General features: G+C 38.2%; 1 protein-coding gene across 1 annotated transcript in view; it reads right to left on the reverse strand.

The window, feature by feature from the left end:
- thsd7ba (thrombospondin, type I, domain containing 7Ba) overlaps positions 1 to 14,589 on the reverse strand; it is a 184,601-nt gene that overhangs the window by 117,208 nt on the left and 52,804 nt on the right. The window contains exons 3-5 of the mRNA XM_080903581.1: positions 6,695 to 7,553; positions 3,521 to 3,769; positions 2,378 to 2,547 (exon numbers count right to left, since the gene is read on the reverse strand). Coding sequence (XP_080759707.1) covers positions 2,378 to 2,547; positions 3,521 to 3,769; positions 6,695 to 7,553 — 1,278 coding nt within the window. The remainder of the gene's footprint in view (positions 1 to 2,377; positions 2,548 to 3,520; positions 3,770 to 6,694; positions 7,554 to 14,589) is intronic.

The raw sequence follows: 14,589 nt of genomic DNA on the forward strand, positions 1-14,589 counted from the left end.
TGGATATGGTAAAACTGAAACTGTTATTTTTATGTTAAGGTTAAAGGATTAAAGAACTGAATCCTGTTTAGAAGATACAATACCAGGGTTCAAAGCTGTGAATAAATCTTAGAGGGAAAATTAGTGAGGGTTGAAGGAGTAGAACAGGTTTGATTTCTTTTTTGATCTTTAGAAGTAGTGGTTATAATGTAGGCTTACACATACAGATATTACATAGGAGGTATTTTTAGGATAAAGGGGAGAGCTTATAAATAGAAATGATTTTTATACATATTGCATTTTTTGATATGAGTTATTGAAGTTATTGAAGGATTGCACACGCTTACAGACACAGAGTTAAGAAACACACATGACAGTATTGATTCCAGGCAAAAGGCCTCAAATTCATTTAGCTTTTAACTGAACTTAAAGAAGGACCAAAGAGGAAGGAAAGCATATATTTTGGTTAAGTCTGATAAATTAGAATTAGAAGGTATTGTTACATTAAAAGGAGCAAAATGAAATAAAAAGGCTATACCAAAACGGGTTATAACATAGGAAATGTGAGGTTAAAATGAAGTTAACACATAGGAGTTGTTTCAAGGCAGCATTTAGCTATGATGAAATGTATACAGGAGTAATTGCTTATATGCTTAAACTTAATTGATTAAAGTGGTTGTTTTCTTTTGGATCTTTTAGAGTAGAGGAATTTGCAGCAGCGACAATTTGTGCACAGGATGTTGATGATCAGATAAGGGAAAAATAGAGCGAGCAACCGGACGTGAAAGCAGGGCTTAAAGAGTTTTAAAGGGATGAGTAACGTTGAAGAATATATATAAATATAAGTCAATAAGTTAAGAACATAATTAGGATCAGGCTTTTGATTACAGAGTCCCAAAAAGGATAAGTTAGGGAGTTGCAGGAAAAGGTGTTTTGTTTCCTTTGCAGAAGATCGATCTCGGCGACCACAGGAGGGGCGAGGATCCTGGAGATCTCGAGGCCTGCTGAACCACCAGAGAGGGACCGAGAAAACCTAAGCTTACACATGGAGTGTTCTCGAATGGGAGCTGGTTGAGCCAGAGGACGGCTAGAGAGGGTCTGAGCGAGGACACAATGTATTGCGACCTCTGGTGTTCCAGAGGTCGAGAGAGGGAGTGTGGAGCAGGGAAATTATTTTACTGCTATTGTTAAATAATTGTCATCATTACCATTGCATTAATAATATAATCTGGAGTTTATATTGCATTCAGGGGTTGAACAGTGTGTGTCTTTCAGAAAGGCTAAAAGTCACAGGCTGAGAGGAAACAGGCTTGGAGAGTTTTGCAGAAGTGAAAGTTATTTTGAGCAGCAGGCTAAGACGAGGCTTTAACAATGTAACAGATAGCTTTAAGAAGGCCTTAATAACTGTATGCATAACATCTTATGTTGACCTTGTATTTCAGGTGCAGTTATGACTATTTTATACACAATGCATATCTGTGCTTATTAAAGAGTTGGAGCTCGGTCAATTAATTGGGGGTCGGAAGCTTTGTTCGGCGCGATGTCCGGACAATCTATTGTGCAAGTGACTTGGAGCCATAGAAGGAATTGCAATACATGCTTACAAAACACTTATATATCAGGTCATTTCATATTAAGGTTTAAGTAGAGGTTCTTGGTTAAAACATTTATTTAGTAGAAGACATACATATAGTCTCAGTGAGCCTCTGGTCTGGTGAAAGGTCAGAAGTGCAACAGGTGAATTGAGAAAGAGCATGTGGGGTCAACACACACACACACATGAGTTAGATTTATTTAGAGGAGAGATTAGTCGTGTCTCGGCAAGAAAGAGGAACAATTCACTTTAAGACAAGAACGGAAAGTACCAGCCATGAAAATAGAAGATGATCTTCTGGGTTAAAAGTCATTGTGGTGTTGATCTGATCTATGTATAAAATGTATCTGTGACGCATGAAGGGGCGTCAGTAAACCAAACCCTGATGCTATAAAATATCTGTTTATGCTTTGATTAAGTCGGAGATCACTTGCTGTCGGCGTACAGAGTATCTTCCCACACGTGTGTTCATTAAAATCATTGTTTGACCAAGAGCTTCTGGACCATGGGTGGTTTGTACTCTCCCTCCTCAATTTTGAACCTTAACACCAGCAACAGGTTTTCTTGGCTCCCAGATATTTACAGACTATTGTTTAAAGGTTTTATTTACATTTTTTAATTTACATTTAAAACAGCATCCAAATATTGTGGGAATTAGGTTTGTATTTTTCTGCTCATTGCATTCACCTTAATAATGTAAACCACAAACAAACTATGGAAAATTATTTATGGTGCATCTCTTGAGTCACTGTGTTTTTCCAGCAAGCCCAAGGTCAACTGAAATAAAGGCATTTTTCCCCTTACCCTCCTTTCTGTGATGTGGTGCTGAGGCATCAGGGACTTGAACACAGTAGGTCTTCCTGGTCTGGATGCCCCCTCCACATAAAAGGCTGATGTTTGCCAGTCTCCGGTTCTGCTGGCTCAGTAAGGGTAGAATCCGACATTCGCCCCAGTCAGTGGTCCTCCACACATACCTAACAGAGCATGCAAGGATGCTAATTAGTTATATTTGCAATGTTAATGAGTTAAAAGCTGATAAATTGAATCAGTGATGGAGCCACTGTTTGATATGTATTACAAAAAGTCAACACTTGTTTATGTATTTTCAAAAACAAAGTTGTAATCCATTAAGAAATAAATTGATAAATGATCGTACTTAAGAAGGATAAAGCCTCAGTATACACAAAGCCGTGCCAGTTGCTTTCAAAGAGTCACACAAAGCAAAAGACAAATTAGTGAGAGCAGTCTCTGGCAAAAGCATCTCTCACAGTATGTCAGAAGAAGGGGGTGTGGGGGTGGGGGGTGATTATTTTGATTTCAAAACTTCTAAACAAATGTTTGGTTTCATCTATGAAAAATGCAGTGATGCAGAAAGCAATAATATTTGAGGAGTTTACCAGAACAACAGCCTGTAGTAATCTATCAAATGCTTAATTTCCGTAATGAGTTTTCCCTAATCATGTAAATCCTCTGCTCTCAGGCACTCAGTGTAGATTCAGCAAATAAAACAAAATCTACCAGCAGGGAAAGTAATTCTCCATTGACTACTTTGTTGTGTGCATGTTATATTAGCTAAATCCTATCGTAACCCAAATGCCCCAATACAATGGCATTCTGTCAAGGCCTCTTTTTATCATGTCATGTCTATGGGGCTCCCTACAGTACACAAGATTATTGTGGCTGCCACAAGATAATTAAAATGATGCTAAAAAAAACAGTGTGCACAAATCAATTCAATAGTAAAGTCATAAATATTTTAACCTCTAGGCTTTCTCTCATAATTATTAAGGTGAATTTGTTCCAAGAAGCCAAATTAAAAACCCTCATTTGGTCCTCAAGTTTATCGTGCATTGGTGAAACTGCAAATGAAAAGAACGTTCATTTGAAGATTGTGGCCTTAAGAAGCAATAAAGATGATCTCTATTTAAAAAATAAATAAAAAATTACCTGGGGCAGTTTGGAAGTAAATCGCCTATGATATTGCAAGCTTCTTTTTCCTCAAGGGCAGGACATCGCTTCCCCCCGCCAACTGTGATCTGAGTCATGATCCGTGACCGGAGGCGGTAGCCAGGGGATAGGTCGGTGGACCGGCAGGTCTTAGAGCAGGGGCTCCACGATGACCAATCGGATGTCTGACAGTCTTTGGGGATCACGCATGTTTGGAAGGTCAGTGGGGATTTGTCCTTCGTACAGAGGCTGCAGATTGAGGAGAGTAAATTACTGTCACGTCAAGGAAATTTAATTTCATAACATGATATCTTTGTGACCCCTTTAAAGTTTGAGAGTGCAGTTGTACACAAAGCAAGCTATAAATAGATGTTGTTGGAATTTAATTGGATTTGCCGATGGAGAGGTATGAGACCCTATGAGCAAGTGGTTATGTTGATTTGTTGTTGAATAAATGACCTTTACTTCTTCCACTCAAGAATTTAAAGTACATCCTGTTAACACAGATCTCAAGACAAAGTCAATCTTTTACACAAGTGCCACAAAGAGCTGATATGCTCACTCAGAGATGTTAACCAAGCACAAGCACAAGTCATTAGTCATGATTTTAATGCTATTATCCCATTAAACTGCTGCTGCTGCTGCTGCTGCTGCTGCTGTTCAACCCACTATAGTGCCAAACCATGTAACTGACCCATACGTCCTCTGCATGATAGTCTTTTGTGTGACAAAAACTAAAAGAGTGACATGGAAATAAATGGAAATGAGAGTTTAAAAAAACAACAACAATATCACATGGCACAAACACTGATCTCCTGGGGAAAAGTACAGTCAACTTGTACCAGTAGTAAATCTGGGACTGCCAAGAATTGACTTTTGTCGCTCTATCAGAAAAAAGCTCTATCAGCAAAAGCTCATGTGTGATCTATTTCACCACTGTATAATGACCCCATAAATGAAGTCATAACCCAGTGAGCCATCTGGGTGGTGGTGGTAAGCCTAAATCAGCCATATCCTTAGCTACGATAACCAGACTATGGCCATTTAATAGGCTAATCCCAAACGAAAAGCACGTGTTTTCTCATCCAATTACAGTTTTTGTTGGCTAATCTTGGAAGTTGAATTAGTCAGGTTATTGAGATACAAGATAATTTTTAGACTTTCTCCTTGTAATGAGGCTGTAAGTTGAGAAAAATGAAGCACAATACACGTGGGAAATCTATTTCAAAAGCGCCACACCTCCTTAGATAAAATAAGTGCTAATCAAGCAATGCAAAATAAAATCCTTTTTTCAAACCACACACACACACACACAAAAAAAAACATGTCAATGAAAAGAGATGTGTGGCAAGATAAACGACTTTTAAACTACTCTGTCCAAAATGGCAACAAGCAAGAGCAATCACAAGAAAATTGATATGACAATTAAATGCTGTACAACTTCAATGTAGTATGCCTTATTATAAATAAAAAAGCAATATGGAGCAATAAAAAGGCTTAATTGAAACAACATGATTGAAATGTGGTCCCTGAAACAATGATGGCAGTCAGAAATGGATTTTAACAGCCAGCTAATAGTGACACTTTACACCAAGAAAATGGTATGGTGGCATTTAATCAATGTAATATACATGCAATGATTTTCTTTCTGTATGAGAAAAACAAAACAAAGCAAAAAAACACAAGACAGAATGTTGTTTGTTACTGTGTATTTGTGTTTGTGTGTGTGTGAGACACAGCATGTGTAGGTGTGCATTTGTGTGTGCTCTGCTTTTTGCTTTGTGTGCGAGTACGTGCAGAAAAATCCATTCTTATCAAATCCAAATACCAAGGTTAGCTCTAACAGCAGAGAGTGGAAGGGGGCAACACTTGACATTTAACACAATAATGCCTCCCTTCCTTGCTGAAATGCTGGTCAAACATCAGCCCTCATATAATCTAGTAATAATTGAATAAATAACCACCATCAATAAAAACCATTTTATTTCACTGAATACATCTCATGAGAGGTGGTGAGCATTGATTACGCCTCTCTTTTATTAAAAAAAATGTCCATTAGGATTATTTTGCCTGACAGACAACAACATTCAGCTCCTATAATTTTTAAAACTCTCCACACGCTTTATCAGAGGAAAAGTAAACTGATGAAAGAGAAACAAACTACAGGTATTTCCTTTCATTATTAAACCTGCAAACATTTCCGCTTGGATACAGTACAAAAAAAAAAAAAAAACACACAAGAAGAAATAAATATTATACAGCACTGCTGTTTTCATATGAGAACAAATCAGGTGCACCACAACATTTATCACACCTTGAAATCCAGAAAATTAGAATCGGGGGTTCTATTTGGTGCAAATTATTAGAATGTCCTTAGGGGGTAACAGGTGGCATCAGTCTTTCTATACCATTGAGGTATGTGGTCTGACAGAGGGAAAAATGGGTTTGTGGATCCCAGTGGGGAAAAGAAACGAAAAGCAAACTTTTTTACATGTATTGTTGATTTCAAAGAACTGCCGATTCTTCCAGGATTGATTGCCCCAGCAATGTCAGCCTTAGAGCAGTGCATCTGAAAAACAGTTTCTTGTAAAACCTGCATTTTATTCTAGGATGAACAAACTGTCTTTGTCAAACTGTAAGCGTATACTATCTGATAAATATTTCAGAAATTTGAAAAGCATGGGGGATGTGTCAGGAGAAAGTATTTTGCCAATGAACCATAGGGGGAGAGAAGGGGTTTTTTTTTTTTGCAGTGGGGGGTTAAATAATGTACTCTGGAAAGACAAATCCAGCATACAACTTTTTGACGGTGGTTAAAGTAGATGTGTTTGGCGCAGACCAAAGACAGCTTTCAAAAAGAGCATTTTTCAACCAACTGTGAAGGATGGCAAAGAAAATGTTATAGATTCTAATGCAGCACAGTGCCGGGGACCTGAAGATTTAAAGTACAGTAAGAAATCTACCAAGAAAAGTTTAAACGATCGTGCAACTGATGGAATTTTGCATTGAAGAGTTGTGAAGTGGTAGGGTGGCCACTTTGGGGGCATAATGAATGAAAAAGGCACAAGTATTCCTAATTTTTGTGAAAAATGCATCAATATGTCTCAACTTCAATCCACATTACCATATTAAGATGATTTTCCTATTCTTTATGGTTTGAAGCATGTTGCTTACCTCAGCATAGCATTTTTGCCATCACTTCTTGTACAGCGAACATGTCGTGTCTGGTATCCCACTTCTAGTTCCCACGACGCGGGGTACTTAATGTGCGCATGAGCAAGGTGGTGGTGGGTGTGATGGAAATGCTGGTGAGAAGCTAGTGTGTGCAGCGTGGCTGTGTTGTTCTCGTTGGACATAGTACTGAAGTCCACTGTGGTCCTTCCACTTAATAGCGCATCCTTGTGATGGGGCATTCGGCACTCACTCCAGGCCCCTACTTTAAGGCTGTACTGGTACTCGTCCTCCCCAGCCGGGCAGTCAACATGGCTGGAACAAGTCCTGGTCTCAGTTAGGTTGGGGCAGTTTGCCCCTCCATACATTGATGTGGCCAGAACATGTCGAGTCCGATGCTGCAGGCCAGCACCGCAGGTTTTGCTGCAACTTGACCAAGAGTTGAAGTCTGAAACCACACAGTCCTGGGGGCAGGGGACAAGGCATGCCTGCTCCACAGGTGGTTTTTGGGAAAAGAATTCACATATCCTCGAACTGACTGTGGTCCGATTTGAGGTGCGTACGCAGTAGACTTTGCGCCTCTGGATCCCATGCTGTGCTGTAATGCACTCAGTTGCCCTCAACTTGAGCTCATTGGAAAAGAAAGGAACAAGAACACAGCTCCCCCACTCTGACGCCTCCCACTCGAAGAGGTCCTGGTGCCAGTCGCAGACTTTAAAACACTGTCTCTGGCTTTCTGGTTTCTCCATGTGATGGCAGTGGGAGTGATGGGTGGTCCAGCCCTCCATGTGGATGCACCATATTGTCCTTGTCTGAACCCCACCAGAGCCACACTCCTCACCGGTACACTGACCCCACTGGCCTGCAGCAAAGAAAAAACACACAGAGAGGGCATTTTCATTAAAAACTGAAGCTTTAGGGGAAAAATTAAATTGCAGCAATCTGGCAGCTTGCAATCAAGCAAAATTCAAGGCCATTCACTTAACCTCCATGATTGCTTTATTCATGAACTGAGGAAAAAAGGAACAAAGGAACACAAAGTAATCAAACCAGTGGCGGACATCAATATAAAGAAAATACAAGATCAGTTTCTTTGTCACAAGGGATTAAATTCATTTTTAGGTTCTTGAGCTCAAACTGATCAGTATTTTTGGTCATGTATAGTATGGTTAGGAGTTCACTTGGGTATTATGATAAGATATGCTATTAACTTGAATTATGCGGGCCGTTATTATCATTATTATAATTTGTATTATTACTTCATTACAACAAAGCCTCTCCTTTAACAGTAAAAGCATGCAAATGCTTAAATGTAATGTCTGCAAAGGTGAAATGGTGTACAATGGTGATTTTAAGAGATCTTTCAAACAAAAATGATAAATTAGATGCTTTTGAACTTGTTTAACAAACCATAAGGTTGAATTGTCTTAATATGTCAATCAATTAACCAGTGCTAGCAACATTTAGGAAAGAAATTTCTGCTTAATAATTAAGGAAATGTAATATTGATCACTCAAAAGGGTCAGCTCACAAACACCCAGTCAGATATTTTTGTCTCAGAAGATCTGAGTCACCTGCTTTCAAAGAACTATGTGAAATGGCAATGAACTCTTTACTCACATTAAGGGATGGTGGCAAATAATGGGTGTAAATTCAGAGGCACACAAATAAATATAATTAATATTTGATGACCCTTGTTGTTGTGAACACAGAAATTCTTTGGTTCACATCAGGTAACTATAACCCAAAAAGTTAGAAAGAAATGGGTGTGTTAGGGGAGTGGCTCAAAACTAAGACATTAATCCAGAGGACTAGGGTGTCTAACCTGTGTCGGGACTTTTTCAGTTTCTTGTTAATTAGCTAAGGGCTGCATCAGACCCTCATCATTTTATTCAAATAGGACTTTTTTTTTAAATTAATGAGCCAATCATATTTGTAGTTAAATATGTGACAAATATATTGATGAATATTACCAAAAAGAGTTGTATCAGATGCTGGGGTTATTTTCTTCATCTGGGGTTTTAGTTACAAACAATGCAGTGACATTTGTATTTAAATGTAACAAATATATAGATTATGTCTCAACAAAAACAGTAGCCGATTGTCGGTTTTTATAAAATGTTAAGTTTTGAATACCAAGGCCAACAAATCTTAAATACATTTTTAACCTCTTTGTCCTCATCATTAAAAGAAGTAGACATAAATCAATTTCCTGATATGATGTGATTATCTTCGTCAGTCACGTTCTTAGTTATTTTGCCACATGCTATGAAAAAGATAATTTGATTCATTTCTTCTAATTGGAATTAAATTGATGTAATAATGAGATCCTACTGCTTCCCAAATTGCTTTCGAATGACAACCTGTTCAAACTGTTTTATGTCTTTTCATGCCAGAGAAATCTGTTGTTAACACTTTGCTTCCTGGCCTATAGCTAGCATTTTAAGGCTCCTTTGTTTGTTTGCTTAATGTAGGAATAGTCTAAAGTACACATTTTTATTCACAGTTCATTGAAGCACAATGTTGAGTTTCTTTGTCCTGGCACTGTGATGCTAATGAGACTGTCACTAATATATTATTCTGATCAAAGATCATAGATCATGTTTGCATCAAAGGTACAACGTATCAAACTGAAAATGCTGCTGCTGCTGAAGCTCTAAAGGTAGAAATACAGTTGATTGTGATACCATGTTTCTTTTTGTTGTTTGCTTGTTTCTTCTAACACTTTATTTTTGTTCTTTTTGTTAAGATAAAAAATCAAACACAAGAAAGGGCATTTCTTTTCACTTGTTTTCAAAAAAATCAAAACATAAACACAAAAATAAACAAGAAAACAAATGAGATGTTTTATTTCATTGGTATGTTGGACTTGAGTGTCCTATTGGCTCTCTTTGGCTATTTGCTCACTTATGTTTGCACAGAACTCTTCAAAATAAAGTTTCTTTCTCTTTGCCGTTAAACAGTGAAAAAAACGCATGGGGGCATATTGAGAAACAAAGACAGACCCAGTAATTGCTTCAGAATTTGATTAAAAAAAAGAATGACAGAGTGTTTTAATCTTCCAACAGACCCACTCCCAGAACCACATCACGTATCGGCCACTGCAAGTCATACAGAGCATTTAAACTTAACATATTATGCAACTTTAATTTACAGTGAGATTTTAACACTGCAAGGATGAATAAATGAATTCCTGATTTGGCTAAAAACTCAAAAAAAGCTAAGTGCAGCATTTTAGATGGAAATAAACATATGGAGTTGTATATACATTTTCATGTAAAGAGGTGCAATTACCTTACCGTTTGTGTCTGGTTCAGTAAACACAGAGGTTGTTAAATGTAATTTGAATGTTTTCTGCATATTTCAAAGTGAAAAAAGTTTGCACCGTCTGTGCTTCATTAGACGTGCAGTTTGGCTTGTTTATTTGCCTTTTTATACCTCATTGGAGATACCATAATGATTTGGGATTAAGCAGAGGTTTATTGGAGAGGGGCTGTGGTTGTTTCTGTTACAGCACTACTTTACTCACTACTTACACTTTGGGACCTTTACACTTCAGTCAAAGCTGCCAAGAGTTCAGAAGTTACAGAAATACAATTTGAATAGTTAGTCAAAATTAAGGTTACAGATGTTCAGGGTCGCAAGCACCCATGTTTCTTCCAAGTATGCATACAGCCTTTGTGGTCACTAGTGGCACTCTTTCATGATAAACACCCTTTCATCGGCATGACCACCTTTGCTCAGTAGTGCTGTTTTCAAACTGTGCCAGGGTGTGATTTATGGAGGTGTGATTGGGAGTGATTCTGCTGCAAGGGGAGCCAGCTAACACAAGCACTAGTTCATCTTCTAAGCTCTGAATAATCACTCTCTCGATCTGTCAGCATCAGCATCTGTCAGCCCCTCAGGAGGAACCAGTTGCCCACAGCTCCTTCATTCCCGTCGCACTTAGTCGCCTTGCTCGCACCTCTGGGGGCCCCGGCACCCATTGAGCTCCTGCTATATTTACCATTCAGTTTGAAAACTGAAATTGAATGAAGCAAAAGCAGATGAGCAGACATCACTACATTATGGGAAAATGCAGAAATTAAACTTAGCCAGTGTAGTGTGACTGAACACGTATTATCTTCCTCAGCAGCGTTCAGTTCAACCCTTAAGTTAGACAAATGATGCTAAAGCTGTACGATAATAGCAAGTAACACAACAAAAGCAATTTCCACTCTGCCCCGAAACCAGACAGATGAGGGAAAGAAGCAGCAAAGAAAAGAGCAATAAACTGTCTCCTAAACAGCAACCGCACTCGCTACTGTTGAAATGCTTGGCTCTCTTGTCCATTTAATTACATTTGGTAAAAGCATCACTGATTCAGGTCAGTGGGGAAAAAAACACCCTGTAGGATCACAGGCTGGTGTACTTGCTGTATGAACTTCTTTCGGCTATTTTAGGTTTGTTAATGTATAACCTACAGAAATGCATATATGTATATGGATCTATCTATCAATCTATCTAATATCTATCTACCTACCTATATATATATATATATATATATATATATATATATATATATATATATATGTATATAAAATTTAGAAATATTATTGGCTTTTTTCAGCTTGATTAGATAGATGCAGTGAAGACTGACAGGAAAGCAGAGGGAAAGAGAGGGGGAGACATGCAGCAAAAGGCTGTGGGTCAGACTCGAACCCGGGGCGGCCACCTGCTATGGTCGCCTGCTCAGCCCACTGAGCTAAACTGGCACCCCAAATGCATATATTTTTATTATTTATATTATTTTAGACAACCAAACACTATTCTGTAAAGACATGGTGGTATTTTTTCCTTGGTATACTGCCTTTAAAATCTAAGTCTAAGGGTATTTTTGTTGGCCTATGACTGATTATATAGTCTATCTTCTGTACTTTTTCAAACATTTGTGTAAATAATAGTATATAAAACTTGTTTTGGGCAAGCTTCTTAATTAAACTATTTCACTGTTGGTAATATTTGATTATCGGTCATTCTCTTATCATGCTGCAGCTTTTCGTACATTTCCTCACAAGGATGTAGTGAATTTACTTGCCATCCATCTTCAACTTATCTCCCTCAGTTAAGCTTCACTGTTTGTACACATGCGTCCTTTGTCACAACACTTTTAATTAAATACCGAGCCTAATTATGCGCAAAGCTATCCCCAGTGACACACTTCCATCAGTTGTAATTTATGAGCACTGTGGTTCATATTCACTTACAACATTAATATATGCAGAAATTCATCAAATTATCATCAGCCACTCGATCCATCTCCCGAAGGCCTGAATCAGCTCATTTCTCCTTACATGCTACACAAACACGAATGCGCAGTGTTTATGTAGCAGGTTAGAAGGACATCCGGAGAAAAATATGTGCAAAATATCATCATCAGGCAAATTAAGTGACAATAACACTGATGACCCCGAGCTAAAAATAAAAACTTTGTGTGATGATAAAAAATGAGCCACTTCTGAGAGATGTTTGACCTTCGCGCTTGAATATAAATCATATATTTCCATAAATGCTCAATAAGTGAATGTATTATAGCACTTTTGTTTTGGATTGACAATGAGATACTTAATGTGCTTGGATTATCTGCAGGGAAAAAGCATCAAATGTAGCTTTAACATCCCAAACTTATGAATTATGTTCCTTGGGGCTGCAGTACTATACACAATGCCCCACTAAGCTTTTGTTATAATTTAGTATTCAGGCCCACAGCATCCATGCCAGACCTACTTGAATAGCTAATCACTTTTTAAATGGCCAACAGTATAAACACTAGACAACACTAACACATGTTGTGCCCACTGAGTGATGTAATGCCCACTTGGGCCAATCCATAAAAGTAAATAAATAAATAAACACTGTAAGACTATCCAGTTTTTGACCAAAGAATGTGCTTTTAAAATAAAATATAATGTTTAGCAAAGAGGAAAATCAAACATCCCTGCATGACACTGAAAAAAGATACAATAAAAACCCTAAAGTAGGAAACCACTGTCCTCTGTTCTGATTTATGTTTTTTTTTTTTAAATCCAAGCTCCGATAAATCTTGATGATGAAGATTTCTAAGTGGATGATCAATCATGACTTCTTCAGAGTTATCACACAGTGAAGTGAGGAGATTTTCCAAAATGCATGGCAGGCAAACAGCAAAGTATGGTTCACCCCTGAGAAATAATAACCATCATAACAAAGCTATGCTCCTTCTGATATATTATATTTCTATTTCCCAGATATTTTCATTTTACGCCAATGTTTAGACTCAGAAAGAACTTCTTCTCCCCACAGAATCAATGCTTGGTCATTCTATTAACTAGCCTTGAGAGACATGGTAGTTCATCTACCAAGCGGATATTGTATTTCCTCTAAGCTCTCATTTATATACATAGATCCCACTTTGATTGTTTGTGAGATCCCCAGAGGGGTGCTCTTGCTGAAATCAATGTGTTTACACTTATAAATGCCACAGTACTTTAGTCAGCATCACTTTAAAATGTGAAAACAACAGTGGGGGATGTGAGGTGTGCTATGCCTCTGCAGTGATCAGAATCTTTTTCCGTGTAATTGCTTGTCTCATGTGGTCTTCTCAAGTCCCTGTGCCAGCCTATGTAGAGGTGACAAGTAATTGGATAGGATGTCATTCACTCCTCTGTCTCACTGCCTTCCGCTGACCTGGGATTTCTCTCTTAAGCACAGGAGCAGAACTAATGGCCGTATCTACAGACAGCAACCTGAGGAAAGACCCTGGTGTTTAGATAATGCAGGTGACCAGGGCATGAAAGAACAGAGATAAAGTGACAATTGTATCGCTGACAAATTTAAAATTGCACCCATGGCAACTGTTATGATGCAGTCCCTGGGGGAATTTGTGTATATCGTACAAGATTTAATTCTCTGCCCAACATCAAAAGAAAATCCATTAGATAAAACTGGAATACCAGCAGGGGAAACTGGGGATAAACTAGATTTAAGACTATGAATAAATACTAATCTTAATTGGTTGAAGGGGGCCATGACAAGGTTGCCTTCATGGCTAAAAACATCTGCTGTAACTTAATTTGAGAGCTGATTAATGATGTACCCGAGTGGCTTTCCTTGAGGTGCTCTTAGACTGAGAAGCAAGCAGCAATTCCTGAAGTGCTTCTCTGCGATTTTGTCTGAGGAGAATGCACTCCAAATCATTGGTTTAAGTTGAGGTTTAGACGACTAAATTGCCAGGTAATTGTCAACAAAATAAAAGCTAATTAATTTGGTAAAACATTATTCGTACTAGAATATTTTCAACCGATTCTTGTAACATGTAGTAGCTTTCGTTAGCTATACAGCGTTTTTAACCACTGGCTTTATTCTTTTTATAGTTGCAGCTTTACTGTTTGCTTCAGTCTCACCACTTTTATCAACCAATCTTATCAACTCAACCTTTTTCCATTTGCAGCAGACAGCTTCCTTTTCAGGGAAAAGCTTTGATGCCCACTGCACACTACCTGCCATGTACCAAATAGCAATCAGACAAAGTTACAAGAGTTGATGGAAAGCAAAACAGAGGTAAGAGCAGAGTGAGCTGTGGGCTTACGGGTTGCCACAGTCACTTCAAATCAACACTAATATTCCTTCATGTGGCTAGATGTACAAATAGGGAACTCTTGTGAACACATTCACCATAACAGTTTTATATAGTAACAGACCTTTTTGATGACAGATTTGCTTTGTAGCAGGGCAAGCATAGGTGAAACTACTAGCGCTCGGCTCCCTTAAGTATTCCTATAAGCTTTAGGAGTAAACCAATGTTAGTGCAGGACCTTTGTGAAGTGGAATTTAGCCATTATTAAAACATATTATTTTAGGTTCACTACCAGTTGCAAAAT

Source organism: Rhamphochromis sp. 'chilingali' (assembly GCF_963969265.1).
Source record: "Rhamphochromis sp. 'chilingali' genome assembly, chromosome: 14".
Classification (NCBI taxonomy): domain Eukaryota; kingdom Metazoa; phylum Chordata; class Actinopteri; order Cichliformes; family Cichlidae; genus Rhamphochromis; species Rhamphochromis sp. 'chilingali'.